The 23,983-nt window shown below is 53.7% G+C and overlaps 11 protein-coding genes across 11 annotated transcripts; 7 read left to right on the forward strand and 4 right to left on the reverse strand.

Moving 5' to 3' along the window:
* Positions 1–49: 49 nt before the first annotated feature.
* Positions 50–1,400, forward strand: BO70DRAFT_385916 (phytanoyl-CoA dioxygenase family protein). Its single transcript, XM_025545778.1, has 2 exons — positions 50–918; positions 1,055–1,400. The coding sequence occupies exons 1-2, from the start codon at positions 216–218 to the stop codon at positions 1,339–1,341; spliced, it is 990 nt and encodes a 329-aa protein (XP_025401544.1). The 5' UTR covers positions 50–215; the 3' UTR covers positions 1,342–1,400.
* A 559-nt stretch (positions 1,401–1,959) lies between these two features.
* Positions 1,960–3,006, reverse strand: isa1 (Fe-binding Fe/S cluster assembly protein ISA1). Its single transcript, XM_025542743.1, has one exon. It carries the CDS (start codon positions 2,852–2,854, stop codon positions 2,114–2,116), a length of 741 nt encoding a protein of 246 aa, XP_025401545.1. The 5' UTR covers positions 2,855–3,006; the 3' UTR covers positions 1,960–2,113.
* A 939-nt stretch (positions 3,007–3,945) lies between these two features.
* BO70DRAFT_394540 (ARMH3 family protein) lies at positions 3,946–6,346 on the forward strand (the record flags this gene model as incomplete). The annotated part of the gene is made up of 8 exons (XM_025546468.1): positions 3,946–4,026; positions 4,080–4,202; positions 4,272–4,352; positions 4,403–4,556; positions 4,616–4,728; positions 4,776–5,110; positions 5,169–5,579; positions 5,647–6,346. 8 exons carry the CDS (start codon positions 3,946–3,948, stop codon positions 6,344–6,346), a joined length of 1,998 nt encoding a protein of 665 aa, XP_025401546.1.
* Positions 6,347–6,970: 624 nt separating this feature from the next.
* On the reverse strand, positions 6,971–8,353 carry BO70DRAFT_287779 (MRG family protein; the record flags this gene model as incomplete). Its single annotated transcript, XM_025539255.1, has 4 exons — positions 6,971–7,182; positions 7,233–7,617; positions 7,744–7,975; positions 8,190–8,353. 4 exons carry the CDS (start codon positions 8,351–8,353, stop codon positions 6,971–6,973), a joined length of 993 nt encoding a protein of 330 aa, XP_025401547.1.
* A 790-nt stretch (positions 8,354–9,143) lies between these two features.
* On the forward strand, positions 9,144–10,413 carry BO70DRAFT_360296 (Cnl2/NKP2 family protein). The gene has a single exon (XM_025542744.1). The coding sequence runs from the start codon at positions 9,361–9,363 to the stop codon at positions 9,943–9,945; it is 585 nt and encodes a 194-aa protein (XP_025401548.1). The 5' UTR covers positions 9,144–9,360; the 3' UTR covers positions 9,946–10,413.
* Positions 10,414–10,552: 139 nt separating this feature from the next.
* Positions 10,553–11,337, forward strand: BO70DRAFT_360297 (Ctf8 family protein). The gene has a single exon (XM_025542745.1). It carries the CDS (start codon positions 10,684–10,686, stop codon positions 11,170–11,172), a length of 489 nt encoding a protein of 162 aa, XP_025401549.1. The 5' UTR covers positions 10,553–10,683; the 3' UTR covers positions 11,173–11,337.
* Positions 11,338–11,487: 150 nt separating this feature from the next.
* On the forward strand, positions 11,488–13,230 carry BO70DRAFT_332775 (4-hydroxyphenylpyruvate dioxygenase family protein). Its single transcript, XM_025540932.1, has 3 exons — positions 11,488–12,353; positions 12,407–12,571; positions 12,625–13,230. The coding sequence occupies exons 1-3, from the start codon at positions 11,704–11,706 to the stop codon at positions 13,007–13,009; spliced, it is 1,200 nt and encodes a 399-aa protein (XP_025401550.1). The 5' UTR covers positions 11,488–11,703; the 3' UTR covers positions 13,010–13,230.
* Positions 13,231–14,089: 859 nt separating this feature from the next.
* On the forward strand, positions 14,090–14,756 carry BO70DRAFT_360300 (Dabb family protein). Its single transcript, XM_025542746.1, has 2 exons — positions 14,090–14,262; positions 14,427–14,756. Exons 1-2 carry the CDS (start codon positions 14,161–14,163, stop codon positions 14,637–14,639), a joined length of 315 nt encoding a protein of 104 aa, XP_025401551.1. The 5' UTR covers positions 14,090–14,160; the 3' UTR covers positions 14,640–14,756.
* Positions 14,757–15,000: 244 nt separating this feature from the next.
* BO70DRAFT_360302 (putative GTPase activating protein (Gyp5)) lies at positions 15,001–18,418 on the reverse strand. The gene is made up of 4 exons (XM_025542747.1): positions 18,028–18,418; positions 16,416–17,960; positions 15,415–16,356; positions 15,001–15,347 (listed from the first exon to the last, which is right to left on the reverse strand). The coding sequence occupies exons 1-4, from the start codon at positions 18,061–18,063 to the stop codon at positions 15,285–15,287; spliced, it is 2,586 nt and encodes an 861-aa protein (XP_025401552.1). The 5' UTR covers positions 18,064–18,418; the 3' UTR covers positions 15,001–15,284.
* Positions 18,419–18,761: 343 nt separating this feature from the next.
* On the reverse strand, positions 18,762–20,433 carry BO70DRAFT_360304 (Rab geranylgeranyltransferase BET4). Its single transcript, XM_025542748.1, has 4 exons — positions 20,373–20,433; positions 20,198–20,308; positions 19,547–20,135; positions 18,762–19,480 (listed from the first exon to the last, which is right to left on the reverse strand). The coding sequence occupies exons 1-4, from the start codon at positions 20,379–20,381 to the stop codon at positions 19,107–19,109; spliced, it is 1,083 nt and encodes a 360-aa protein (XP_025401553.1). The 5' UTR covers positions 20,382–20,433; the 3' UTR covers positions 18,762–19,106.
* A 197-nt stretch (positions 20,434–20,630) lies between these two features.
* BO70DRAFT_332785 (WD40 repeat domain-containing protein) lies at positions 20,631–23,956 on the forward strand. The gene is made up of 2 exons (XM_025540933.1): positions 20,631–21,828; positions 22,083–23,956. Exons 1-2 carry the CDS (start codon positions 20,778–20,780, stop codon positions 23,723–23,725), a joined length of 2,694 nt encoding a protein of 897 aa, XP_025401554.1. The 5' UTR covers positions 20,631–20,777; the 3' UTR covers positions 23,726–23,956.
* Positions 23,957–23,983: the final 27 nt, after the last annotated feature.

Consider the following 23,983-nt stretch of genomic DNA (forward strand, 5'->3'; position numbering starts at 1 on the left):
GCAAGGAAATCCGAGAGCAAGTTCCTTGCCATTCACTGTGCCCCCGTCGCCATTCAAAACAAGACAGATTTCTTATCCGGATTGAACTCCCGATCTCCGAGCAGAAGCCGACGCCCTCGTCCCAGTCTTGAGACCTGATGCGCGCATACAGTATAAGCCAACGCGATATACTTCCTCGAATTCCTCGCATATAACCAACCATCACCATCTCCAAAATGACAACGATCCGCGCACCCCTCCCAATCCCCTCTCCAATCCCACCCTCCTACCAACCCCAAACCACCATTCAAACCCTCCCCCTCACCACCCCCCTCGAAAACATCCTGGCCACCCTCTCCCGCGACGGCGGCCTCATCATCAAAGACTTCATCCCCCAAACTGACCTCGCATCCATCACCACCGAACTCCAACCATGGAGCACCCTTCCTTCTCATCGATACACCACCACCACCACCACCACCACTGACCCCCCTTCCCACCCCCACGACGCCTTCCCCACAATCCCCGCGCAAACAACCCTCATCCCAGGCCTCGTCGGCAAATCGTCCACCATCGCCCGCATCTGCGCCTCTCACCCCCTCCTCGAATCCCTCCGTCAGCACATCCTCCTCGAAGAATTCACGCTCAACCGCGAAGGCAGCATCGAAGAGAACCGCATCGATCCCTTGCTCAGCCTCAGCACGTCCATGAATATCGGATACGGGGCGCCGCGCCAACTACTGCATCGGGACGACAACGTGCACCATATTCGACACAAGAACGAAAACGAGGAGTGGGGGTTTGGCGACGTCAGTCAGTTTGGGTGTCTGATTGCGGGGTGTGATGTCAGCAGGGAGATGGGGGCGACGATGTTTGTGCCGGGGAGTCATCGGTGGGGGGATGGGAGGGTAGCTGGGGCTGGGGAGGTTTGTTTTGCTGGTATGTTCTATGTTCACTCTTTCTCTATCTTCTTATTTCATATTTTATCTTTCGGAGCTTTGGTTTTCATATCCTCGGTGGTTACTTGGTTGGTTACCTATACTAACTAACTCTATGGTGGCATGGCACGATGGAGAAATGACCGCCGGCTCAGCCCTGATCTTCCTTGCCTCCGCGTTTCACGGCGGCGGTCATAACTCCGTCCCTGGGACGGTGCGCACAATGCACGGTCTGTTCTTCGTGAGGGGGTATCTTCGCACAGAGGAGAATCAGTTCCTGGCTGTCCCTCGGAGTAAAGTCCGTGAGATGGGGCCGAAGATGTTGGAGTTGCTGGGGTATAAGAAGCCGACGACGGCGTTGGGGATCGTGGATAATATCAGTCCGCATGAGGATGTGGATGGGGTTTGGGAGAGGGCGATGTAGTGATGATGTCGTTCTGGTTGGTTGGGGGTGTGGTCTGTGGATTTGGGATGTTTGTTGATGGGTGGTTGATGAGGTCTTCTACTTTGACGGTATGGATGGGGTTATGATATTGAGTGGGGGTATTATTCAAGGGTATGGTGCTTATTAGTTATTGATATGAATTTTGATTGTGGAGGTGGGTCTCCACTTTGAATGCAAGAATGATATCAAGATTGAATGGATTTGTATTTATTGTTGCAGTTGTAATGTTGTAATGGTCGATTTGTGTGATATATTGAATCCGAGAGAGCTTGCATCAAGACCCCAATCGGAGTCATACAAAAGAGAAGAATCATTGAGTATCTTGTCATTATGTTATCTCACGCCAATCTACATACTGCCCATATCTGACTCGTCTGGCACTCTGTTTCAGCTCGTAGTCAGGGTCAAAGAGACCACCGCCAGTCGAATCTGTAACCGGATCCATATGCCCCATGTCATGAAGCATGAAACGCCATCGGATCCCAGACATGGGCGCTGAACCAGGTAAAAAGGAAATGATGTATTGCACAGTCGTGGGCTCTCAGACCCGGGAATCAAAAGGTATGTCCAGCAACAAAAGAATTATCCGAACCCAACAAAGCCCCCCCGCCAAACGCCGTCCAATGCACGAACGCAAAACCCATGTAATCCGCATAAGATGGAGGTACGTAAAAAATCCGATCTGATTCAAAAATCAAATCATACCATGAAGGATTCACCGCATCCGCATTGTTCCTCTGTGGCGTATAGGTTAGCGAACATGTTCAAAAAGACACCAGACACGGAAGGGGTGCTTACTAATATTGGGGTTGCGGAAAACGAATCTCCTGCTCAGCTTGTCTTCCTGCCAGTCCATCTCGCTGCCGATGATGCTGAACAAGGCTTTGCTGTCGATCAAGACTTTGACGCCGTCCTGCTCAACCACCTCGTCGAAAGCACCCGGCTTTTCCACGTATTCCAGATGGTAGGCGAGACCGGAGCAGCCGCGGTTCTTGACGCCGACGCGGATGAGCTTGGGCGAGGGCTGTGAGAGGAGTTTGCGGAGTTGTTCGATCGCGATGGGCGTCAACTTCATCGCCGCCTTCCTCGCACGCAGTTTTCTCCGGGGCTTCTCGGTGGGCTTGGAGGGGGTCGTCGAGGCGGTCTCGGAGACCTTGGGCTTCTGTGCTTCGCTCTCCCGGAGGTTGATGTTCGAAAAGCCTTGCTGTCCGGGCATCTGAGGCTGTGTGATCTCGTGGAAGGGGAAGTCTGCGGTGATGGAGGAGTCGGAAGCCCCGGGGTTCCGAGGCGGCGGGAAGGAAGTGGGCAGCGAGTGTGGACGGTACGCAGTGGCAGTCTGCATATCACGCTTCGAAGCCCGGTGGGCATTTCCATAGGAGGAGAACAGGCGACATGTCTGCGCGGAGTGTCTTGTGGACGACTGTCTCAACAAGTTGAGAAGCGTGGCGGATGATGTCACCGGAGAGAGCATGGTAGCTTTGCAGAACGACATATTAAGGTGGGGTGTGGTAGATGCTGAAAAAGATACTCAAGAGAGTGGCAGGAGCAGAGAGAAATCAAAATCTCATAGAATCTATCGGTGGATTGTCGCTGAAGGGAAAGCCAGACAGGTGAGTTTGCAGATGATGGAGGTCGGGAGTTGAGTTCTGTTTGGGAGGCGGAAGAGGAGCCGGGCGGTCGGTTAAAAGGCACCAGGGACACCACCCGGCCGGCCAATCAGCGTGCAGGTGTTTCTACACAGGCCTGAGTGGCGCCACTGCTCTCACCTGATCGAACGCCTGATCGGGACTGGAAATTCTGGGGAATGTGATTGTTTCACTTCTTATTGGGCCCAATGATTGCGCATGAACACCATGCCTTCCCCAGGGTCATCAATCTGGACTGGCTGCCAATTGATTATCCTTCGTCGGGATTGGTCGGCTATTCACCGGCGCTCTTACTTACTCAGCCTGCTGCCTGAACACCTCAGGCATGCAATGAATCAACCATGACTAATTCGATTCCCTCGTGTTCGATGAAGGACCCCCGTTTCGCATCCTCCAGCTGATCTGCATGAGCCTTGTATATCTGTTACCACGGAGATGGCCACGGGTGGGCAGCCACCCCTCCGTCCTCTGTATTCTGGAAATTTCATCTACATGGACGAGAATAATGCATCAGGATGCCTATCCCCTGATTATGTCATCTGACCCCGTAGTTAGTTAACGGGGCAATAGCAGGTGTCGTAGTCTTTGAGAAGCACCCTGGTAGATCGGTGTAATGAGCCTTTGTATTTAAGAGTCGTCAAAGACAGGCTGCCTCGCATTTCAGTCCAAGCGATCCAAGGAAACTGTGGCTGGGCCGTACTGTAGACACAAGAAGCAGGGGCTGCGTGGCTGGTGGGGGTGGCCCGAATAGGCAGAAAAAGAGTGGTGTCGAATAAGACGGCGACATCTGGGACTCCAGGCGAGAGCGCCATGACAGCGACACCCTCCTGCGCGTTGCTGGCCGAACACCTTCCATATCGGCGTGGCTCTTTCCCTCTTGTGATGCTGGCTGCTATCTCATGTTCTATGCTGTCCCTCGAACATCCGACCGAACGCAATGGAATCCCCCTTAACCCAGCAAAGTAGACCCGAAACCTTCAAGCCTAAGATCGTCCAACTATACGAGAACCTATTCAATGTATGTGCCTCCCCCACGCCTGTATCGACGTCCCAGCCTAACACACCCTATAGACCACCGACTATGCAGAGCCCTCGGAGGGTTTCTGGAGGGAATTCTTCTTGCTGCCTCCGGATCGTAGCCGGCTTAATGCGATCCTAGACCAGCTCAGTCCGGATGAGACTCTCAACTTGCAGGTCGGCACACAGCCACTTCTGCTGCCGTATCGCTCGATATGGTCGTGACTGACTGTCTTTCTTCATCAGACTCAAACGCAGCAGCTCTTTACTCGGGCAATTCGCGAAGCTGCCTCTGCATCCAGTCCCATTGATTCTTATGCACTCGAGGTAAGTATACTGACACGATAACTTTCTTTCGGTCTCTAAAAGCGATCTAGACCTTGACGGTCTTCCTAGCCTGCGTGTTGAAGAAGAAATACACCAACCCCAGTGCCGACGTTATCACCGTTCTTGCTGGTCTCGACCATGTGGACCACGCCATCTCGAACTTTGTCGCCGTCCTCGACGGCATTATCCGGAATGGCAGCAGCTGTGAGTGCCTGCCTGCACTGGTTCTCCCACTTACCCTGGCTTGTATTGACTGTTTCCAGATGACCTCCGCCTCAAGGCAATCCGAACCGCCATCGCCATGACTGGCGGCGCATACAAGACGAGTCTAGTCTCTTACTTTACGCACCGGGACCTGTTTCCTTCTCTCATGAAGGTCTGTCCCCTTCAAAGTATTCGCATACACAAGCTGACCTTCAAAAGTTTGTTCAAGAATCCGATACCCCCATCCAAGTGTTTGAGCCATTTCTTCTTCTGGGTTTGCTGGCAAACTACAACAAATTCGAATTCCAAAACCCCTATCAGTTGCGACTCGACGACTTCGTCAACGAGTCCAGCATCCAAAAAATCGCCAAGGGCGTCGGTCTTTCCTGCGGTGCTCTGAGAAACGGCTATGTTGCTGTGCAAGACGACTCCCCTGAGGGCTGGAGTCTGATCGGTACCCTGATCTATTTCGGATTGGGCGTACTAGCCCCTGGGAAGAAAGACAAATCCAGTCCACCAGCGGTCGAGGAGGCCAAGGATCTCTTTGCAGCGCTGTAAGCCATCAAACCCCCTGGTGAACAAAAAGAAACACCCAACTGACGAACCAAACAGACCCGCCCAGCAAGCAACTCTTCTGCTGGCCACCTACGATTTCATCCACGCCAACAAGCTCTTCGGCTACCACCTCATCAGCGCAGCTCCCGAAAAGGACAACGAAGAATCGCCCTTCGCATCCTTCCTCTCCCTAGCATCCTACCTCCTGCAGCACGCCTACAGGTCGCCACGAGGGGCGCACTACGCCGAACTGAACCTCCTCACCATGCGCATCCTCACCGAAGACAGCAACCTCTGCAAGCAACTGTGCAGCGAAGAAAGCAAGCGCAAAGTCCGACTCTGCCGCCAAAGACAGCCCTACCTCCCTCTCGTCGCCGGCGACCGCGTCCTAGCTACTGCCATCTTCGACATCCTCATCGACACCCTCTCCCACAACCTCAAACGCCGTCTCGACGTCAACCTCTACAGGTACCAACCCGTACCCCCCACCTCCCCCTCACCAGAAGACCCAAACTAACCACCTCCCACCCCCCAGCCACTGCATCGCGATCTTCCTCCGCCTCCTCACCTACCTCTCCATGAACAAAATCCGCCTCACATACCACTGGTCCGAACTGTGGCGAGCTCTCCTCTCCCTCATGCGCTTCCTCACCACCTACGCGCCCGACCTAACCTCCAACCCCCACACCACCACCCTCACCACCACCCTGGTAACCCTGATCGCCTTCTGCGTGTCCGCCGGCGATACCTTCCTCCCGGACCCGACCTCCTACGACGACCTCTTCTACAAGCTGGTCGAAACCGGCCCCATCATCACCCGCTTCCGCGACGTTTACAACTTCAAACCCTCCTCCCCCTCCTCCTCCTCCTTCACAACAGCAACAAAAGTAACCGGCATCATTCCCGCCGAGCCCGCCAACAAGGACGTGCACGTCGCCGCCATCGACACCCTCATCGCCGTCTCGTCGCATTTCTACACGCTGCTGTTCGTCCCGGATAAGAACGTCGACGCGAAGCAGCCGGGCGCCGAGGCCGCGCCGGTCCCGGCCAACTTGAAGAAGAATTTGAGTCCGCGCGAGGTCCATAAGATTATCAAGCAGGGGTATGAGACACTCAGTATTCAGCCGCCTGAGGGGTTGAGTGCCTGGACTAGGTATAGGGAGGCGGATTGGAAGACGGAGTTGAAGCGCGCGGCCAGGTGCGCGGTTGATGATGCGAGGGTGTTGGTTGCGTAGAGGGTTGTTCGTGTTGTTGGTGTTGATATTCTTGTTTATGGTGTTGATATTTGTTTGTTCGTTTAATTGTTCATTTGTTTGTTGTTGTTTGGTTTTCTGACTTTATTTGGACAGGCCGAGGGGGTTGATAGGTAGATAGGTGGGTATGGTTATAGTAGTGGTGGTTGCGGTGGGGGTGAGTTAGTTCTTGTTAGTTTTCAATTTCATCTATACCTATGATGTGTCTAGTTTGGATTATACTGGTCTTTTTTTAAGTACGGAAAATTGAATACTCATTGTATCTGCTGTTAGTACCAGACTGTTGAGGTAGGGTAGTCGCTATGGCGACATGAACAAAACAGAAAGAAGAAAAAGAAAAAGAAAAAGAAAAAGAAAAAGAAAAAGAAAAAGAAAGTACTTCAGATCCCGCCAGAGAAATCCAATTCTATCTTAATGTTACAGAGAAAGAAAGCATTATCGCCATAGCATACATCAATTGGCCATGTTCTTGCCGCAACCCATAATCACAGACCAGGCCAGGAAACGCGGGAGAGAAAAAGGGGGAAAGAGAAGGGAAAGAAAGTGCTAGAAAACAGGTAATAGAAAACACAAAGCATGCATAGTTGAGCTGCATACCAATGCTCCTCAGACCAGACGCGAGGTGGCAGTTCCGGGATTTGGGTTAGGAACACCGCGAGATTTCTCGATGTACTCGTTGCTGGCGGTCATGTACCTCGTGGCGAAGTACTTGCTGGAGTTCTTGCTCAGCCAGATGGTGAACTTGGAGAGCTCCTCCCGGAGTCGGTTTGTGGACTGGAGATCCATATTTGTTTGTGCGATGAGCTCTGGCATCGTTGCTGGGAAGAAGATTAGTGAGTGGTTGGAATCGAGTCAGTCGGAGACATACCGAAAAGGCGGGTCAGATGCTCAGCGCCATAGATGTCGAGCGATCCTTTGTCGGCGTAGTCGCCAGAGCCAGTTTCCCACTTCTTGCGGAGGGCCCGATACTGCTCGCGTTCGAACCGGTAGAGAAGGACCTTGTCCAGGGCTTTTTCGAAGTACTCGCGGACACCCATGGCCACTTCATCAAGAACATCGCTGTCGACCGAGCTCCCGCGTTTGGGCTTCTCCTCGTTGACGTAGTCGTCCAGAATCTGATTGACAGAGGACTTGGCGGGCAAAGCCACAACCTGTTGGTTCTTGGTGACATTCTCCCAGTCGTCCACCAGAAGAGACTTCAGATTATCTGGCATGACTATCCTGACGGAAGGCCGCACATAGAAGCTCTCCTCCTGCGTTCAAACAGTCAGCATGTGAACTTGAGACATGGTGGGCCTGGCTTTGCTCGCCACCGGCACCGTGACAGGGCTAGAAGGGCAACAGAGGAAATTGAGGGCAGCCAATGGCAGCAGACGGACCTTTTCGATATCGTTGTCCCGAGCTCTCTTGGTCCCGCGGCCAGGAACTGAGGTTTGCCTTTCCTCGCTGTCCCGGGCGGAGCTGCGGTCGGAGCCTCCCCTCCTCTTCACGGAGGTTTTGGTGCTCTTCTGACGGAACGCTGCCTCGGCCTCGCGACGGAGAGTCGTGGCTAACTCGCGATTCTCCTCCGTAAATTTACGAAGGCGATCTTGAGGCACCCAGTCATCCCAGCTAAAAGAATCCGGGGAACGTCAGTCGATCATGCTCAGGCAAGGCCACCTCTCCCGTCCAGCGTGTGGCGGCCACCTCGTCAGCAGGAGCAAACGGTGTCAGCCAGGCTCGGTGCCAAACAGTGGCTGAACCCAGCATTTAACTCCAAGCTGAGATGCATGGAGCTCCCGGGAAAGATGGGGGGGAGTGAGAATAGGAGGGGAGTCAGACGTACGTGTTCTTCCAGCCCTTGTAGTGGACTAAGTACTCGAAAGGGGTTTTGCGGTCTTCCGGATCCGTGTGCCTCAGGTCAAGGATCTTGGCCTCGTACAGAATCTCATGGTGAAAGCAGAGGACTCTCTCGTCCTTCTGGTAGGTCATATGGCCGGTGGGAGCCATTTTCAGGCCGAGTGGTACGAGATCAGATCAAGGGATGTAGGCGGTTGCTGAGGGGCAGAAGGCCGTCGAGGGCGTATAAATGACCTGCCCTCAAGCTTCACGCAGGGGACAAGAAAAAGCAACAAGCAGAAACACCGTGGGGCTCGAGACTTCTTGGATTTGAAGCTCAATCGAGTCCTTTTGCCTCTTCTGCGGTAGGTGCAGCGGGCAATGCAACCAAGCTCAGGACAGAAATTTGAGAGAAGAGGGCGTAATAACACAAGCAGACAGGGGATGATACAGATGCAGTCTTCAACTCCGGCCTTTTCAAAGGAAGGCTGCTTCAGAGGGAGATCTGACACTGTGCAGAGGAAGATGTTCGACTAGGTCGGGCAATGTCAGAAGGTCTTGATATGAGAGTGGAAACGGACAGTCACACAGAGAGGGAGGGAGAGGATTCGCAGCAGACACAGGCACAGATTCACATGGGCGACAACCAACAGGGCAGAAGGGATCCAAACCAGGTGGTGGTGAGGGAGTGAGGGATTAACGCATGTTGTGGTTGGGGCAGGAAGAGGAAGCGGACCGACTGGATGGGAGAACGGAGAACGCGTCCTGAAGGGCAAGTCACGAACTTTCCTGACTAGTTCTAATTGCTTTGCTTTGCCCGCCGCCGGCTGTCGTCTTTCTTGCCTGTTGATCCACCACCAACTCTCTCCTCGTGCCACTCCTCGGCCCTTGTTCTGTCTGCCGCAGCCGGGATTTCCTGGCGGTGAAAACCTGGTGTTCCTGATTCCTCCCCCCCCCGCCCCAAAAACCCCCAGCCATCTCGGCCTTTAGTATAACACTTTCGGTGCCAGACGCGGCCCACTCCTATTGAGGGTGACACAACCGCCAGGGAACAATAGCACCACCCAACACCAACAATATTACTATTACTATTACTATTATTATTATCCTTCTTCTTCTTCTTCCCCCCTCTCGCCTTCATTCACTTTCATCTTTCCCTCCTGTCTTGACCTCTCACCATGCCACCCACCGAGTCCTCCATCTTGAGCAATTTTCTGCTCTCTCCGGCTCCGCTGCCCACCCTCATATCACTGCAGCAATTTACGGAGCTTTTCCCCAAGCGGCTGCGCTCCCACCCGCATATTCGGGCGCTGTACCGCGAGCTGCAAGAACTACGCGAACATGACATGGATCTAGTCAATGGCAACATCGACAAGGAAGTCCGCCAAGGCGAGAGCCGAAAAGCAGAGCTTCGCAAGTCCCTCGCGAAAACGGGCATCGACGGCATGACCTCCCATGACCAGCGCGAGATGGACATGGATGTTCAATTGTTTGGACAAACCTCCTCTATGTCTGACTACCATTCCGTATCCAGTCTTCTGGCTGCTATGGAGACGGCGTGTTCCAACGTGGAGCGCGAGGTAGCTCAAGTGGATGAAAACGCAACCTCGCTCTTGTCGGGACTCAACCACACCGTCGGGGAAATGAGCGACCTGCGCTATGGCAAAATGCAAGGCCCTGCCAGCACCAGCGGCGAAGACATGGTGAACGAGGCCATCCGCGGTCTTGGTAATCTGGAGAATGCCTGTTATCGTGAAGGCTGAATGTGATGGTTTGCAGACGCATCCCTATATCTTATAGGGCCTCCCCCTTCAGCCGGGTCAGATTATTGCAGACAGGGGATGGTCAATTGTTTGCTCCCAGCAGCCAGCACCGGCTACATTCAGCCAGATGTCGAACTCCAACTGCGTGGTACGGTCTCGTACATTTTCCTCAACTTCGCAATTGATGACATCTTATTTCACGATATTTGATGTCTCATACGACAGGCAGTTCATCGATTGTCACTACATCGCGACTGGGTGACTTGATTGGAGCCTTCCTGATCAAATTACAAATTCACCATCAGATGGTCGGCGAGCAGTATCTGGGAGGAAAGGATGATGGAGTCTTGGGTTCCCTCCGATGGAGAATTGGGACGGAGACGGTGTTATTACGAAACTTATGAGACATGTCTTGGATCAGGGCCAACCCACCATTCAAGAAGCAGTTCTTTGATTACTATGCAAGATGATTGTAGATTTAGTTTTCTTCTCTTCTCTCCAGAATCTTGAAATTCTGTAGCCAAGTCACATGCCTCCCCCTCCGGCGTCGGCAATGCCGATAAGATACGGGAGTTGCTGACGCGCTAATTTCGCTTTTTCTGGACCTCCAACTTCATCGCGATCCCATTTCCTGCTTCATACACACAGTCATTACTCTCTGGGGATCCCCTATGCGAAGCTCCTGCTCTTCCGAATATCCCATTCCACCATATTCCTATCCACCAACCCAGCTTCAAAATGCCATCGATCACCCTCCATCCCCGCGCGTCCAATTCTCCGTCACGCGTCAACAACCCTCTTCCCCAGCTATTACAAACACCCTCTGGCCTCGCTCTCCTCGAACTCCAAGGCACGATCAACATCCCCTCACATGAAAACAACGAACCCGATCCTCAGTCTACGAGATTGTCACCCGATGGTCCCCACGACCCCAACGCCGCCCCCGTCTTCGAGACCCCAATCGGCAAACTCTTGTTCCCGGACTATTCGCCACAGTATACGGCCCCGGATGACACAAAATGGATGAAGCGCGTCTATCTATATGTTGGACGATACCAGCGGATGACGGGGGAGGTTAAGAAGCTGCCACAGCCACTTGCCATCGTGCAGCGGAGGCAGAAGGAATCGGGTGCTGCGGGTGGCGATGACGAGGAACTGGAGATCGTCGAGGTCGTGAAGTACAAGATCTTCTTCAAGAGCAGACCGGAGCCTGTCAATGACATCTGAGGGCGTCGCCTTGTTTTCGGGGGTGAGAGGTAGGCTGGAGCCAGGCAGACTGGTTACCGACTGGCAGATGCAGAGAGCCGGAACTCTTGACCTGGTTGATATGTGCGGGGTGTTTTCCATGGTTCTTGTTGGCTGTTTGGTCAGGCTTATGGCACATGCTCAAGATACCCTTGTCATGCAGATGTCAATGGCTGAACTCTATATGCCTGGTTTGGTGGAAGGCGGTGGGAGGGTCAAGGTTTTTATAATGATATCACGTACACGGCAAACAATCCCTGGTTTTCGCTAGTGTTTACTGGTTCAAGAGTTGATGCAGGCAACTATCACTCGGCGCGGGCGGCGATGCGGATACTACCTGCTACCTATTAAGGAAAAGGTCCTCGTTGGATCGCCTTGTTCGAACTTGGCCTTATGAGATAATTTCTTGGGCATTTGGGTTATATATTGCGCGTCACGACTGATTTCCGACTGCCTTCCAAGCACTTTCTGTGCGCACAATCTTCCTAGAGCAGAACTTTTGAGAAGAACATCATGGGTGAAGCGGCGGACATCTTCCCCTCCAATTTAGGCCCGGAATATGTGGGCTTCGACCATGTCACTTGGTATGTGGGAAACGCCAGGCAGGCGGCCAGCTACTACATCACCCGCATGGGGTTCGAACACATCGCATATCGGGGTCCCGAGACTGGCTCTCGAAGCATAGTGTCATACGTGGTGTCGAATAACGCCACCGCCTTTGTCCTGACATCGCCTGTCCGTGCTATCGCCCAGAGCGACCAATATGGGGATCTGCCCGAGGAAGAGAAGCGCTCTTTGGCTGAGATCCACAGCCATCTGATGAAGCACGGTGACGGGGTCAAAGATGTCGCATTCCGGATCGATGGCGATGTGGAGAGTGTCTGGAAGAGGGCAGTCGAGCACGGTGCTCCTGCGATTAAACATCCCCAAATACAGCACGACGGTGAGAAGGGCGCCATCGTCATAGCCACGGTCGGGACATATGGGGACACGGTACACTCGTTGATCAATCGTCAGCGATACTCTGGTCCATTCCTCCCAGGCTACAGGGCAGTAACAGATCGCGACCCTCTGAATCGACAGCTGCCAAAGATCGATTTCATTGAGATTGACCACTGCGTCGGCAATCAGCCGTGGCATGGCGTTGATCCAGCCGTTCAATAGTATGTCATCTTCCCGTTTATAACGCATCAACAAAAGCTAAGCATTGCGACAGTTATGAAAACTGTCTCGACTTCCATCGGTATTGGACCGTGGATGACGCAGGCATGTGTGGAGAATTCTCTGCCATGCGATCCATCGTGGTCGCTTCTCCCAACGAAGTGATCAAAATGCCCATGAACGAGCCGGCCCCGGGTAAAAAGCGGTCGCAAATAGAGGAGTAAGTGTGTCAAGGCCCCTCTCACAAGCAGCCAAGACTCACAAACCCGGTAGATTCGTTGACTTCTACAACGGCGCCGGCGTGCAGCACATCGCCTTCCGAACCCACGATATCATCACGGCCGTCACGCGACTGCAGGAGCGTGGCATGACATTCCTCTGCGTCCCAGACAAGTACTACGATGGCCTGCGACAGCGTCTTTCCGACGGCGGACCCGAACTCAAGGAGGACATCGACACGCTACAGAAACTGCATATCCTAGTTGATTTCGACGAAAAGGGATATCTGCTTCAGATATTCACCAAGCACGTCGTGGATTCACCGACGATGTTCCTCGAGGTGATTCAGCGCAACAACTTCGACGGGTTCGGCGCGGGGAACTTTAAGAGTCTCTTCGAGGCCTACGAGCGCGAACAAGCCCTTCGCGGAGAATGGTAGATATGATATGATATAGAGCTCATTTCGGGGATGGATCGCCATAGAGTAGACCGAGAAGAAAAGACAAGACAAGACAAGGAAAGAAACAACCGGGCGGAATTGGCGCGAGGAATTGATTCCGCTACCGAAATATATCGAACCAACCCTCTTCGATGATATCCAGCGATACAACAACCATCTACTCCGTATCTATACCTCTCTATACCTAAACCAAAGCGCCTGCCGTAAGGGGGAAAAAATACACCCAAAGCCAGCCCCAGCCCCAACTCCAACTCCTCCAACACCAATCCTACGCCGGCACGTACCCATCAAGCCGCATCATATCCCTCGCCACATGCATAAACCCATCCAACTCCCACACCCAAGCCAAATCCGGATCCCACCCCTCCGGCACATCCGTATAATGCTCTCCCACGCGCAGAGTCAACGTCTGCTTAGGACTTTCCGGTCCCGGGGCCGGGAAGATCCGATGCCCATCGGATTTGTAGGGAAATAGATCTGGCCCTCCGCGCCAGTACGCCTACGTCAGACTTCCATGAACCCTTTGATCTGATTACTACGAAATAGCCTACTGCATCTTGGATGGCGAGGACATCTTGTTTCACCTGGTCGAATCGAATAGCAGGGTGTCGTAGGGTGGTTATGGTATAGAACAAACAGACTCTCCATCCGACCCGTCCCGAGGGTTCAACCGGGCTCAACCCAGCCTCGATCCGATCATCCGTCGGAACTCCTCCATCCCATCCATGACGAACGAAAGACCCAGAGACCCATATATCAACAAATAACAGCAGTAATGATGATAAAAGAAAACCAATTCCCCATCGTTCTCTTCCAATAATTACCCGTAAAACATTCTCCCTGCGCACCAATTCCGTCATACCTGCCAATTTCCGTCCGCCTCCACCGACACCCGCATAAATGTACCCCGCAATTCCACCTCCGCCGACATAAATTATAAATATCCCCCCTTCTCCTTCGCCTTCCCCTCCTCCCCTCTCTCCTCTCCTCCATCTGCTCTTCTCCAACAAACAGACAAAGAAACCAATTCAACTACCCGAATCACAGTACATATCTCGACCCCGCCATCCCCCAACACATCAACTAATTGAAACCACATGTTCCGACCCCTCACCACTCTATCCCGCAAAATGGCCCCCGTCGAACGCATCACCCTCTTCAAGATCCCCAATGAGGCTGATCGCGATCGCGTCTTGGAGCAGTATAAGGTTATGGCTAAGACGGCGCTGAAGGTATTCATTCTTCAAGTTCTTTCCTTCCTCTTACTCTCCATTGTTTTCTCCTCCCTATCTATCTATCCATCTATCCATCCACCCCAACCCAAAATGCCCCGCTACATACAATGGATGCATTCAACCAACCAACCAACTAACTGGATTGATTCAATCAATTGCAGGACGGAAAACCATATATCCTCAATGCCGCCGCCGGCCCATCATTCCCCGACCCGCGCAACAAGGGCTTCAATCTATCCGTGAAGACGACGTTCGCGTCGATGGAGGACATGAAGTTTTACGACGAGCATTGCGAGGCGCATAAGGCGCTGAAGGCGGTGGTGGGCCCCGTGAGGGAGGATATCTTGACGAGTTATTTCCAGAGCGTGTTGTGATTCTTCTTTCTACTGTCATTGTTGTTGTTATTATTGTTATTCTTATTATGGATGTATGTTCGTTCTGCTGGCTTGGGTGTACAAGAGGCGGGGTGTTATTTACTTTACTTTACACGGGCGATGAAGCGTGGAAGATGATGGATGGATGGATGCTAAATCTATTCATTCATGGTATACACGGCATACATGGATATGTCTCTCTGGCTGGACACATACTCTCTCTCTCTCGCTCGCTCACTCACCCACTCATGCTACAAACCGATACAACCAACAACGAAAACAATTCAGGGGCCCTTTTGGGAACGCGGGAACAATATCCCTAAACCAAAGAGACGAGATGGCTGTGAAGCAATGACATGATGTTCCCGATGCAAGGCTGTATGTTGGATCATCGTCACTAGATGCGGGTCCGGTTCGCTGCCGATGACTCGAGCGGGGAAAAAAAAAAAGAGAAAACATGAACATGATACAATTAACAACATAGTCCTCGCCCATGGTGCCTTGGTTCGAAAATACAGTTACCCAAGAATGCCCCTCTGGCCAGCCGCTGAAAATGTACAGGCAACGGAGATCGACGGAGGAAGGGAGGAGGAAAGCAGCGAAGCCAGGCAACACCCGCTAAAGTCAGGTCATACATGTCACGGCTCAGTCGAGAGCCCGTCGGAGATCGCTCCATTTCTGTTTCAGGTTCTCGTGGTCATCGTGAATCTGGCGCAACCGGGTCAGATTGGAATGCTGTCATGGGAGAGACGTCAGGGGATGGATATTTACTTACCTCCGCCCATTTCATCTTGGCCTCCACCAGCTCCTTCTCCATCTCCGCCATTTGCTCAACCATCGATCGGTTCTCGTTCTGGACCTCGAGGTTGCGCTTCATGATGCGATCCATTTCAGTCCGCAGCTTCTCTTCGACTTCGGCGGGCTGTTGGTCTACCACCTTCTTCAGCTCCTTGACCTGCATTTTCATCGCGTCGTTCATGTCCGTTAGTTCCTCGTTCTCCACCTTGAGGTGAACTAGCTCGGATGCAAGCTGCACATGTTCCTTGTCAGAGGCCTCCGCTTGCTCCTCCAGTAGCCGGACCCGCGCACTCTGGACCGCCACGGTGTGTTTAAGGTGTTCGAGCTCGGCTTCGCGCTCCCGCTCGGCCCGCACCTGCTCCTCCCATTCTGCCGTGTATATGCCAATCGTTTCGGCCTCGATGGGGATAGCACAGGCATCCTGGACCATGATGTCGGCACGGTAGATCTCCTTGTCCGCGGACCCCGAGCTTCCGAAGAAACCAGACTCGAGGATTGAAGACGCCGAGGGTTGTTTATCAATGTACACGTCGAATAAGCGCTCCTTCAAGAAAGTTGTCAGAGGCGCCATGTCCTTCATTTCCAGCAGCGCGTCGGCATTCCGGTGCATGATGGCCAGCGCGAATTTCAGGAGGGTGTTCTCAAGGCCTTCCTCGAAGATGAGATCGTAGACGCGGAGGACGAGTTGGAGGGGGAATCGGTAGGCAAAAAGTGTCAGGAACCACTGGGTGGCGTAGAGCTGCGGGGGCACGCCGCGTCGCCGGAGATGACAATAGAGAGCCGGCTCGAAGTCCTCCAGCAGGCGCTCGAATAGGTACAGACAGCGATGGAGGCCCGGCATGTCGTGAATAAAAAGCTCCCGCAGCCCGTATTGGTTCATCAGCTTCACGAGGAGCGTGAAAGCTTCCGCCTCGTCCATCTAGGTGAATGATCAGCATCAATAATAGACTCGGTGGCGTAATATTGAATAGGCCTTACATTAAACAGCAACGGCATAGCAATGAAATTCATTCCCTGAGCATACCCCACTGCCTCATCGTACAGGGCGTACGCCTTGCAAAGGCCGAACAACCCTTCTTGGTTCCCCTGCGATACGAAATAGCGAGAATAACTCGTGCGAGCGCCCAAATCGCGACGAATGGTTTTTTCTAGCTTGGTCACTTCTTCCTTCTCCTTCTTCTTGCGAGCTGCTTCGTGCGCAGCCTGCTCCTTGGACAGCTTTTCGGGATCCAACTCATAAGAAGGACTCGGTGAGCCATTCATAGAATGAGCCAACGAAGGAGAGCGTTCAGAACGAACAGACGAGCGAGACGAAGAGGCCACCGAGTCCTTCTCTGCGGCCCCATTGATCGTACCATTGGGGGTGCGCTGCCTTTCCTTGTCCGTGCCACGAGCAACGAGATCGCGGTAGACCTCTTCAAGCTCGGGGTTTCTGCTGTCGGCTAGGACCTGCCATATCACTCCCCGGATGGTCTGTGGGATTCCTCGCTTGATGGCTGCATTCAAGGTCTCCGAGCTCCCTCCCTTCAGTGCCGGCGTACCATTGTTGACTAGTTGCTGCCAGAGCTCCCAGTCTACCGGTGCAGACGCATCGGTCGCAGATGTTGAGAAACCCGCAACAGTTCCCGGGGCAAGGTTGGGGTTGACGGCCCCATTGGGAGGTGATGTCGCCCGCGGGGCGGCTGCAGCATCATTCTCTCCCTCCTCCGGAATACTGGGTGGAGGACTTCCAGCGGGCTGACTGAAACTTGCACGTCCCGACGCGACACTGCCTTCGTCATTCTCCGCATGTCCTTCCTCCCGCATTCTCAGCTGTTTGAATTGGTCCTTCAGACTACTGCGTCTAGGCTTCCTCGGGCCATCCGCGTCCTCGCCATCGTGGTGCCTGTCCGGGTTACTCGAGATTGTAGAGATAGAGGCAGCTGTGTTCCGGCGAGGCTGTGCCGGAGGGGATTTGACGTCCTTTCCACTCGAGGAGTTCCGAGAAAGCCAGGAGAACGGGCTGGTAAAGGACCTAGTTGGCGGAGGCGGAGGCGCAACGGGGGCTGAATTTTTATTCGCAGGCGCACTGGAGGAGTTGCTAGGGAAGCTCTGAGCGCGCGAGCTGTGAGACGACATAGAATCGCGAGAAGGTAGAGGGGGGGAGGAACCGGATTTGAGCTCCTGGCTCAAACGCTGGTCTTCCATCGATCCATCCTCCTTGTTGCTGCTGGCGAGATTGACATCATCGAGGGAGGTGGTCGATAGCCGGTGCGCGGTCAGGAGAGGGGACTTCTTCTGTTTGCGAGGGGTATCCTCCGTTTCTGATTGTCTGCCCGCGCTGGCATCATCTGTGTCGCCGGCCGTATCGTATTCGTCTGGAGAGATTCCCGGTAGCGGGGGAGCTTCCGTCAATTGAGGCGTCGCCACATTCGATCCGCTGGGGGGGCTGTCTGTCAAGGACCGTGTAGAAGAGCTCTGGGGGATGGAAACATTCAGGCTGTTTTGCGAACTCGGGGCTTCGGGCGCATCGTCGAAGGAATCCTGGTGCGAGGACGAGATGAGATGAGCATTTCCACATAATCGCGATCGGCGGACCGAGAGAACTCACGTCTTCGTAGTCTCTGCTATCCCGCCTGGAAGACATGTTGGACCCGACCACCTGGGAGGGCACCAACTATGTGAACCAGCTAGTTTGTTCGACACAAGATTCCGAACCACGCAAGAGGCGGAAGAGAGGAAAGGGCGTTCGAGCTGATTGACGGAGGCCGACGAGACCGTTATTCCATGATATGGCTCCAGGAAAGCAAGGGAAAGCGGCTGCGCTGGTGAGCTGCTGCTGGTGGTGGTGCCGAGGGGGGCGGTGGTGATAGGCGAATTATCGAGGAAGGGGGGAGGTTGGATAAGCTGGGAGGAGTGGAATGGACCCAGAGCCAGCGGGTGGAATTCCAAAGGCTGTACCACGGGACGGGCAGGGGAGATTCCCGCAAGAGATCTTCAAATGTAGAGGAGAGGTGAAGAGTTGGAGAGTAAAATTGAGTTGGGATTGAATTGAATGAATGGATTGCATGAATCTCCTGGCGAAAGAAGATGGAAGGGCTTGGCGGGTCTCGACCCCGTGATTCGGAGGCTGCTGCTTTCCTTCCCCCTTAACTCTACACTATAGTAAGTACACTATACTTAGCAGCTCACTACGCACTGCTAGTGTTGCTGTTAGTCTGGCTCGCTGGTCGCTGCATCCCTCCGTCACTCACTTCCCCCCCCCCCTTCTCCTCACAATGAATGACACTTCGGATGGTTGATGGCTGAAACCGATCCCCGGGACGCCTGTCTTCTTACAATCGAATTTTTTTTTTGTTCATAATCGAAACCACTAGACTATCTACGTTCTCCCCGAACCCGTGGGTAACGAGTCGCGGAGGTAAACAGTCCTGGGGCCAACTTGTTATTCTGAAACTCACCAACGGTATTCATCCCGGTGGTTGGTCCCACTGCGCTTGGAGCCATCATCCTGCCATGTCCATCCGGCAGCCGTAGCATGGCCCGGAAAAAGCAAGGGAAGAAATCATGACCACCGCATTTCTTGAAACAAAGCAAAAAAAAAATTCCCCGCAGATGGCGTCTTTGCATTACTACCCCGTACCTACCAGGTCTACCGACTTACATATCGACAGGCAAGGGATGATCGGCTCAGCGGCACAGTGACTGTTCGAAATCCAGCCACCGTTGATGTCGCAGCGGGTCCAGCTTCTTCAGTTCCGAGAGCCAGCCCAAGACCTGCGTCTTCGGTTCCCCACTGGGCTCTCTTCCCTCCACCTTCCAGCTCAGCATCGTACAATCTATGAGCGCCTGGTAGATGTATTTGCAGTCCTCCGCCCCGTCCAGCATCTCCTGGATCTCCTCGATTTCTCGCCGGAGATAATCCAGTCGTTCCGAGTCACTCAGATTCGGCGCCAGCGTCTGGCCCGCCACCGATGGATCAAAGGTGCACATCAGATTTTGGTGATAGAACCACAATGACTGGTCATACGGGTCGCACAACGCACGATGGATCAAGTCCAGTTCTTTCCGTATGATATGTCAACATGCATACGCGATTCTCGCCACGCAGAGACGAAGGGGTGACGTACCGTCATCGAGCATTTTCCGCCGTTCCTCGTCACTGGCCGAGTTCTCCCTCAGCAGCCGCTGGATGAGCTTCGTACGGTAGTGCCAGGCCGAGAAATTGGAGAGATTGGCGCCGATCATCTTCTTCGCATATTCGAACTCCGTTCGGGTCATGTCCTTCTCCTCCAGTTCCTCCGACCTGAGCTCCCGCAGCGTCTCCACGACAAACAGCCTGTAGCCCCAGCCGTGGAAATTCCTGCTGTCCAAACTAAGCATCTTGCCTACCAGCGCCAATTCTTCCTGCCAGAATTTTCGCGCGGTAGGGACTGGGAGAAGACGCTTGGCTTCATCTAAGAGCCAGGTGCGGTAGTTCCATATCCAGTAGCATTTGGGAAAGCTACGTAGAAGGGGGATCAAGAACATTAAATCATCCTTGATAAGAGTTGCAATCTGGCCACCAGTAGCCTCCTCTGAGCCGGCAGAGGCCGCTCGTGAAAACTCACTGCGCAATACTTGACGTCGATAATTCCACACGGTGTAGTATTCCGGGTTGCTGGTCAGTAACTCGGTGATTTTTTGCAAAGTCTCTGGCGTGTACTGTTGCGCCGCGACCTAGCCGACTATCAGCCGACACATACGGTGGGAGCACTCGACACGTACTGAAAATGGCCTACCTTGTCACGGACCGACTGATCAAGTTCGCGGTACTTCTCAATTTTATGAAGCTCTTGTTGACGAACTTCCTCGGTCTTCTCGCCGAGGCGAGTGTAGCGGGGAATCCCATGCTGCCACACGGCGGTCAGTCCACAGTTAAGGGTGCGTCAAGGGCGAAGAACGGGGGACATTTACAGCAGCCATGTCGAGTGCGAGCGAGTCTATGTGCCTGTCCCCGTGCACAGTTCAATATCGGAGAGGGGAGATAATTTGATCAGGAGGGAGACGTTGAAGCCGGGCCAGCCAGGCGACACTTGCCTGTCTGGGGAACGCCGCAGCCACCGTCCACCTTCCGGATCCAGCCAGGTCACGTGCTCTGTATACTTGGTCCCCCGCCGGCCTTTCTTCCTGACACTGCGCCCCTCCCCCATCGGCCAGGGACACAGCTGTCATGTTCCGCATCTATAGGACCATCTTTGCATCATGGCGGTATATTGATAAGGCTTCCTGATCATTCGTTCTCTTCACAAGCATCATCCGAAAGCTGACATAGTGCTATCCATCCATCGCTTTAACACGGTTTCTTTCGAGGAGTGGTCGATGGCCGGTGGACCACGGGACCAGGAGGTCTCTGGGAAAATGGCTCGTCCAGGAATACATCCAAGAGGAATTTCGGCTCCGGCAGATGCGAAGGGCTATCCAGACCCTCCAGTCAAAACAGCTGCCCCAAATTCTCGGAAAGGCGGATCCGTGACTTGCTCCCATAAGGCTGCCAGTCTTTCATCCCTCCTAGGACCTGTCACTCCTTCCGAGCTTAATTTACACACTCCTTTACCTGGATCCAAGAACTACAATGGCAAGGTTGCGAAGTATGCTCACCCGTCTCTGCGCAGGAGAGTTAAAAGGATTAGACCTGGCAGTGATTCGAAACATCCTCCAGGCTCCCCAGCACCGGCGAAAAGTGCCACTAGGATCAGGAACCCACTTGTCCGCGCTACCCCAGAGACTGGTTTGAGAGCCCCAGTGTCGTCAGACAGGTTCATTCCTAGGCGAGAATCAAGCAGTACGCCCTCAACGCCGTATCGGGTAGGGAAGAACCCACGGGAACTATCACCGGAGGAGAAGCTTCTACGACGACGCTCGCCAAAGGAGGACCCATTCCTTCCCACACGCTTCCGAAAATCTGTCAGCACTCCGAGGATACCATCAGACCGTATATGCAGTACTCACCACGGCCCTCATCTTGTGATTGACCCAGCCCTTGCGGGGAGCGATTTTTTTCGTGGCTCTATAGACGTCTCCAGACAGATCAGTAATGGGGCTGTTTGGAACGTAGGAGGAACATCAGCTGCACTTGGTCGTCGGTCTATGGCGACCCCCAGTGGTTCTGGTGGGCAGCTTGCAAGTGGGACGACAGCCCCGATGTTTAATGCCAAGTTTTTGCCCCAGGTGGCGTCGACTGAGGAACGTGAGAGACACAAGTCCAGGGTTGCTCTTGCGTTGGACATTGACCCGGCCACAAGACTACTCAAGAACTGTCAGCTCCGTCCTACGCTTGGGTCTTTACCAAACCCTTCCTCTCCAGACTACGAACGATTTTCCCCATTCGTATGGAAAGACAACGCCTGGAAGCGAGCCGAGAGAGATCATTGTGAGTTAACACCCTTACCAGCAATTTGGTCCATATCATAGTCTTCCAGAGCATCACACCTGCATACCTTGTCATGCAGAACGCAGAAGGCTTTTGTCTGTGTTGTCAGTAATCTATTTTTACATATATCTTGCCTATATGTTACCATTTGATGAGTAAGACTGCCGGAAAGCAGTGTCATCTTTCCCGTGCCCTTATTTCAATAGCCTTATTACATGACGTGGGCAATACTAACTGCTGGCTATCACTCACAGGGGCAGTCGTGTCGAAGGAAGGCGAGCGAGTAGTGCCGAATCGCCCGTTTCGCATCTTAGACGCCCCGCTCCTTCGCGATGATTTCTATTGCTCGACACTGGCATACTCTTCTGCTTCCGGCATACTTGCTGTAGGCCTGGGGCACCGGGTTTATCTCTGGTCCGAACACTTGGGTGTACAACATCCCCCCTTTAGCGATCAACACCCCTCGAACTACGTGACGTCAGTAGCATTCTCCTCCGAGAATGGGGGCAAAAGCATTCTAGCTGTTGCGAGGCAGTCGGGTACGCTGTATCTGTGGAGCACCTTTGACTCAGACGTCCGGTTCGAAATTAGTCACCCGGACGCCATTACCTGCGTGGCATTTAGACCAACGAAGACCCGTAGGATCTCAGAGAGGCTTCGCAGCGTCGAAGTAGATGTCGAAGAGCTCGCTGTTGGTGATGACCTTGGAAATATCTGGTATTACTCCGTGGAGTGGCCGGATGACGAGGCATGGGATCAATATGACTGGAATGGGGCCATGACTTTACTTGCCAAGATCTCTGCGCACACTCAACAGATCTGTGGAATAACATGGTCTCCGGACAGTTCCTACCTTGCAACCGGTGGGAATGACAATTGCTGTCTGATATTCGAGCTTCATGATATCCTCCCTCAACGGGACCCCCGGGCTCCCCCCCAGAGCTGTCCGTCGCACCAATCCTGCCAGTCAGAGGGCACTGAATGCACAGGTACGTTCTCCTGTTTCGCAGCGAGTGCCGGCAAACGACTCTTCCAAAGACGCAGTCTTATTAGCCATCTGCTCCCGCCTTGGGCGTTTTCGTGCGCAAAGCCTCTGTCCTCGTCTCTCCTTAACCATACTGGGGCTCTGGTCTCCGGGGCTGATCGTACGGTGCTGGTTCCGGCCAACCGCCAGAAGCATCGGCTGGTCCATGGTGCTGCAGTCAAGGCGATTGCGTTTGCCCCTTGGCAACCATCTCTCCTGGCCACTGGTGGCGGGTCTAATGACCGGGCGATTCATTTTTACCATGCACCAACCGGCGCGTGTTTGGCCACTATCAACGTGTATGCCCAGGTGACAAGCCTGATTTGGAGCAGAACCCGACGGGAAATCGTTGCCACGTTCGGGTTCGCGCAGCCGGAACATCCGTTCCGCATCGCAGTGTTTGCCTGGCCCAGTTGTGAACAGCTTGCAGCGATCCCCTGGGGGCCGCATGGCAGTAGTTGGGACAGCCCCGAGGACGACATGGTGCTTGACTGCGGGCGTGCACTCTGCGCTGTGAGCTATCCTGGCCGCCCCACTACTCGTGAAGATCGAAGGCCCGGTTTTGAAGACCAGCCTGCCAGATCAAGTGTGATGCATGACCGGCTAGCTGAACAAAGCCGGGGTGAGCCTGGTCGACGCAGTACGGGCCGAGCAGTCGTACGACCTCGGGCAAAAGAAGGGGGACTGTGGTGCTCCCGCACGGTGCAGGAAGGGTGCATCATCGTGGCCTCCAGTGACCAGAGCGTTAAGTTCCATGAGGTCTGGAGCGGACCCAAGCGCAGCGCGACGGTTGTGGCCGGGCCTTTGGGGGGCAGTGGCATTCTCGAAGGGCTCGAAGGGCTGGAGATCCTGGGGGACGAGATCATTCGCTGATATCAGGTAAAGCAGAGCGAGAAGTATTGTTAGCATCGGTTAGCATGCCGGATGTGTTTTCAACTATCCTTAATGGCCTACAGCGAGGTGTGCTGAGGATGTACCTATTGCCGTGTACGCCGTACGGTATCGGTATCCTTATGGGGTTGTGATAGACTGTGGGGGGGACTCGAGGGAAACCCAATAAACTGCCGATCGGTCTCGGATTGGGGTTCGTTCATTCAATAGCGCATCCGGCCTGGCTCCGTCAAGCCTCGA

This window comes from Aspergillus heteromorphus, assembly GCF_003184545.1.
Source record: "Aspergillus heteromorphus CBS 117.55 chromosome Unknown BO70scaffold_6, whole genome shotgun sequence".
NCBI lineage: Eukaryota > Fungi > Ascomycota > Eurotiomycetes > Eurotiales > Aspergillaceae > Aspergillus > Aspergillus heteromorphus.

What these genes read in the sequence shown, in the direction of transcription:
- BO70DRAFT_385916 (XM_025545778.1), top strand. Translation starts at nt 216, where the DNA reads ATGACAACGATCCGCGCACCCCTCCCAATCCCCTCTCCAATCCCACCC. An exon ending in TGGGGAGGTTTGTTTTGCTG is followed by an intron (nt 919 to 1,054) that starts GTATGTTCTATG and finishes GGCACGATGGAG; the next exon opens with AAATGACCGCCGGCTCAGCC.
- isa1 (XM_025542743.1), bottom strand. Translation starts at nt 2,854, where the DNA reads ATGTCGTTCTGCAAAGCTACCATGCTCTCTCCGGTGACATCATCCGCC.
- BO70DRAFT_360296 (XM_025542744.1), top strand. Translation starts at nt 9,361, where the DNA reads ATGCCACCCACCGAGTCCTCCATCTTGAGCAATTTTCTGCTCTCTCCG.
- BO70DRAFT_360297 (XM_025542745.1), top strand. Translation starts at nt 10,684, where the DNA reads ATGCCATCGATCACCCTCCATCCCCGCGCGTCCAATTCTCCGTCACGC.
- BO70DRAFT_332775 (XM_025540932.1), top strand. Translation starts at nt 11,704, where the DNA reads ATGGGTGAAGCGGCGGACATCTTCCCCTCCAATTTAGGCCCGGAATAT. An exon ending in GTTGATCCAGCCGTTCAATA is followed by an intron (nt 12,354 to 12,406) that starts GTATGTCATCTT and finishes GCATTGCGACAG; the next exon opens with TTATGAAAACTGTCTCGACT. An exon ending in AAGCGGTCGCAAATAGAGGA is followed by an intron (nt 12,572 to 12,624) that starts GTAAGTGTGTCA and finishes CAAACCCGGTAG; the next exon opens with ATTCGTTGACTTCTACAACG.
- BO70DRAFT_360300 (XM_025542746.1), top strand. Translation starts at nt 14,161, where the DNA reads ATGGCCCCCGTCGAACGCATCACCCTCTTCAAGATCCCCAATGAGGCT. An exon ending in TGGCTAAGACGGCGCTGAAG is followed by an intron (nt 14,263 to 14,426) that starts GTATTCATTCTT and finishes AATCAATTGCAG; the next exon opens with GACGGAAAACCATATATCCT.
- BO70DRAFT_360302 (XM_025542747.1), bottom strand. Translation starts at nt 18,063, where the DNA reads ATGTCTTCCAGGCGGGATAGCAGAGACTACGAAGAC. An exon ending in ATAGCAGAGACTACGAAGAC is followed by an intron (nt 17,961 to 18,027) that starts GTGAGTTCTCTC and finishes TCCTCGCACCAG; the next exon opens with GATTCCTTCGACGATGCGCC. An exon ending in CCAAGATGAAATGGGCGGAG is followed by an intron (nt 15,348 to 15,414) that starts GTAAGTAAATAT and finishes CGGTTGCGCCAG; the next exon opens with ATTCACGATGACCACGAGAA.
- BO70DRAFT_360304 (XM_025542748.1), bottom strand. An exon ending in ATCAGTCGGTCCGTGACAAG is followed by an intron (nt 20,136 to 20,197) that starts GTAGGCCATTTT and finishes ATAGTCGGCTAG; the next exon opens with GTCGCGGCGCAACAGTACAC. An exon ending in GCGGAAAATGCTCGATGACG is followed by an intron (nt 19,481 to 19,546) that starts GTACGTCACCCC and finishes TCATACGGAAAG; the next exon opens with AACTGGACTTGATCCATCGT.
- BO70DRAFT_332785 (XM_025540933.1), top strand. Translation starts at nt 20,778, where the DNA reads ATGGCCGGTGGACCACGGGACCAGGAGGTCTCTGGGAAAATGGCTCGT. An exon ending in GCGAGCCGAGAGAGATCATT is followed by an intron (nt 21,829 to 22,082) that starts GTGAGTTAACAC and finishes TATCACTCACAG; the next exon opens with GGGCAGTCGTGTCGAAGGAA.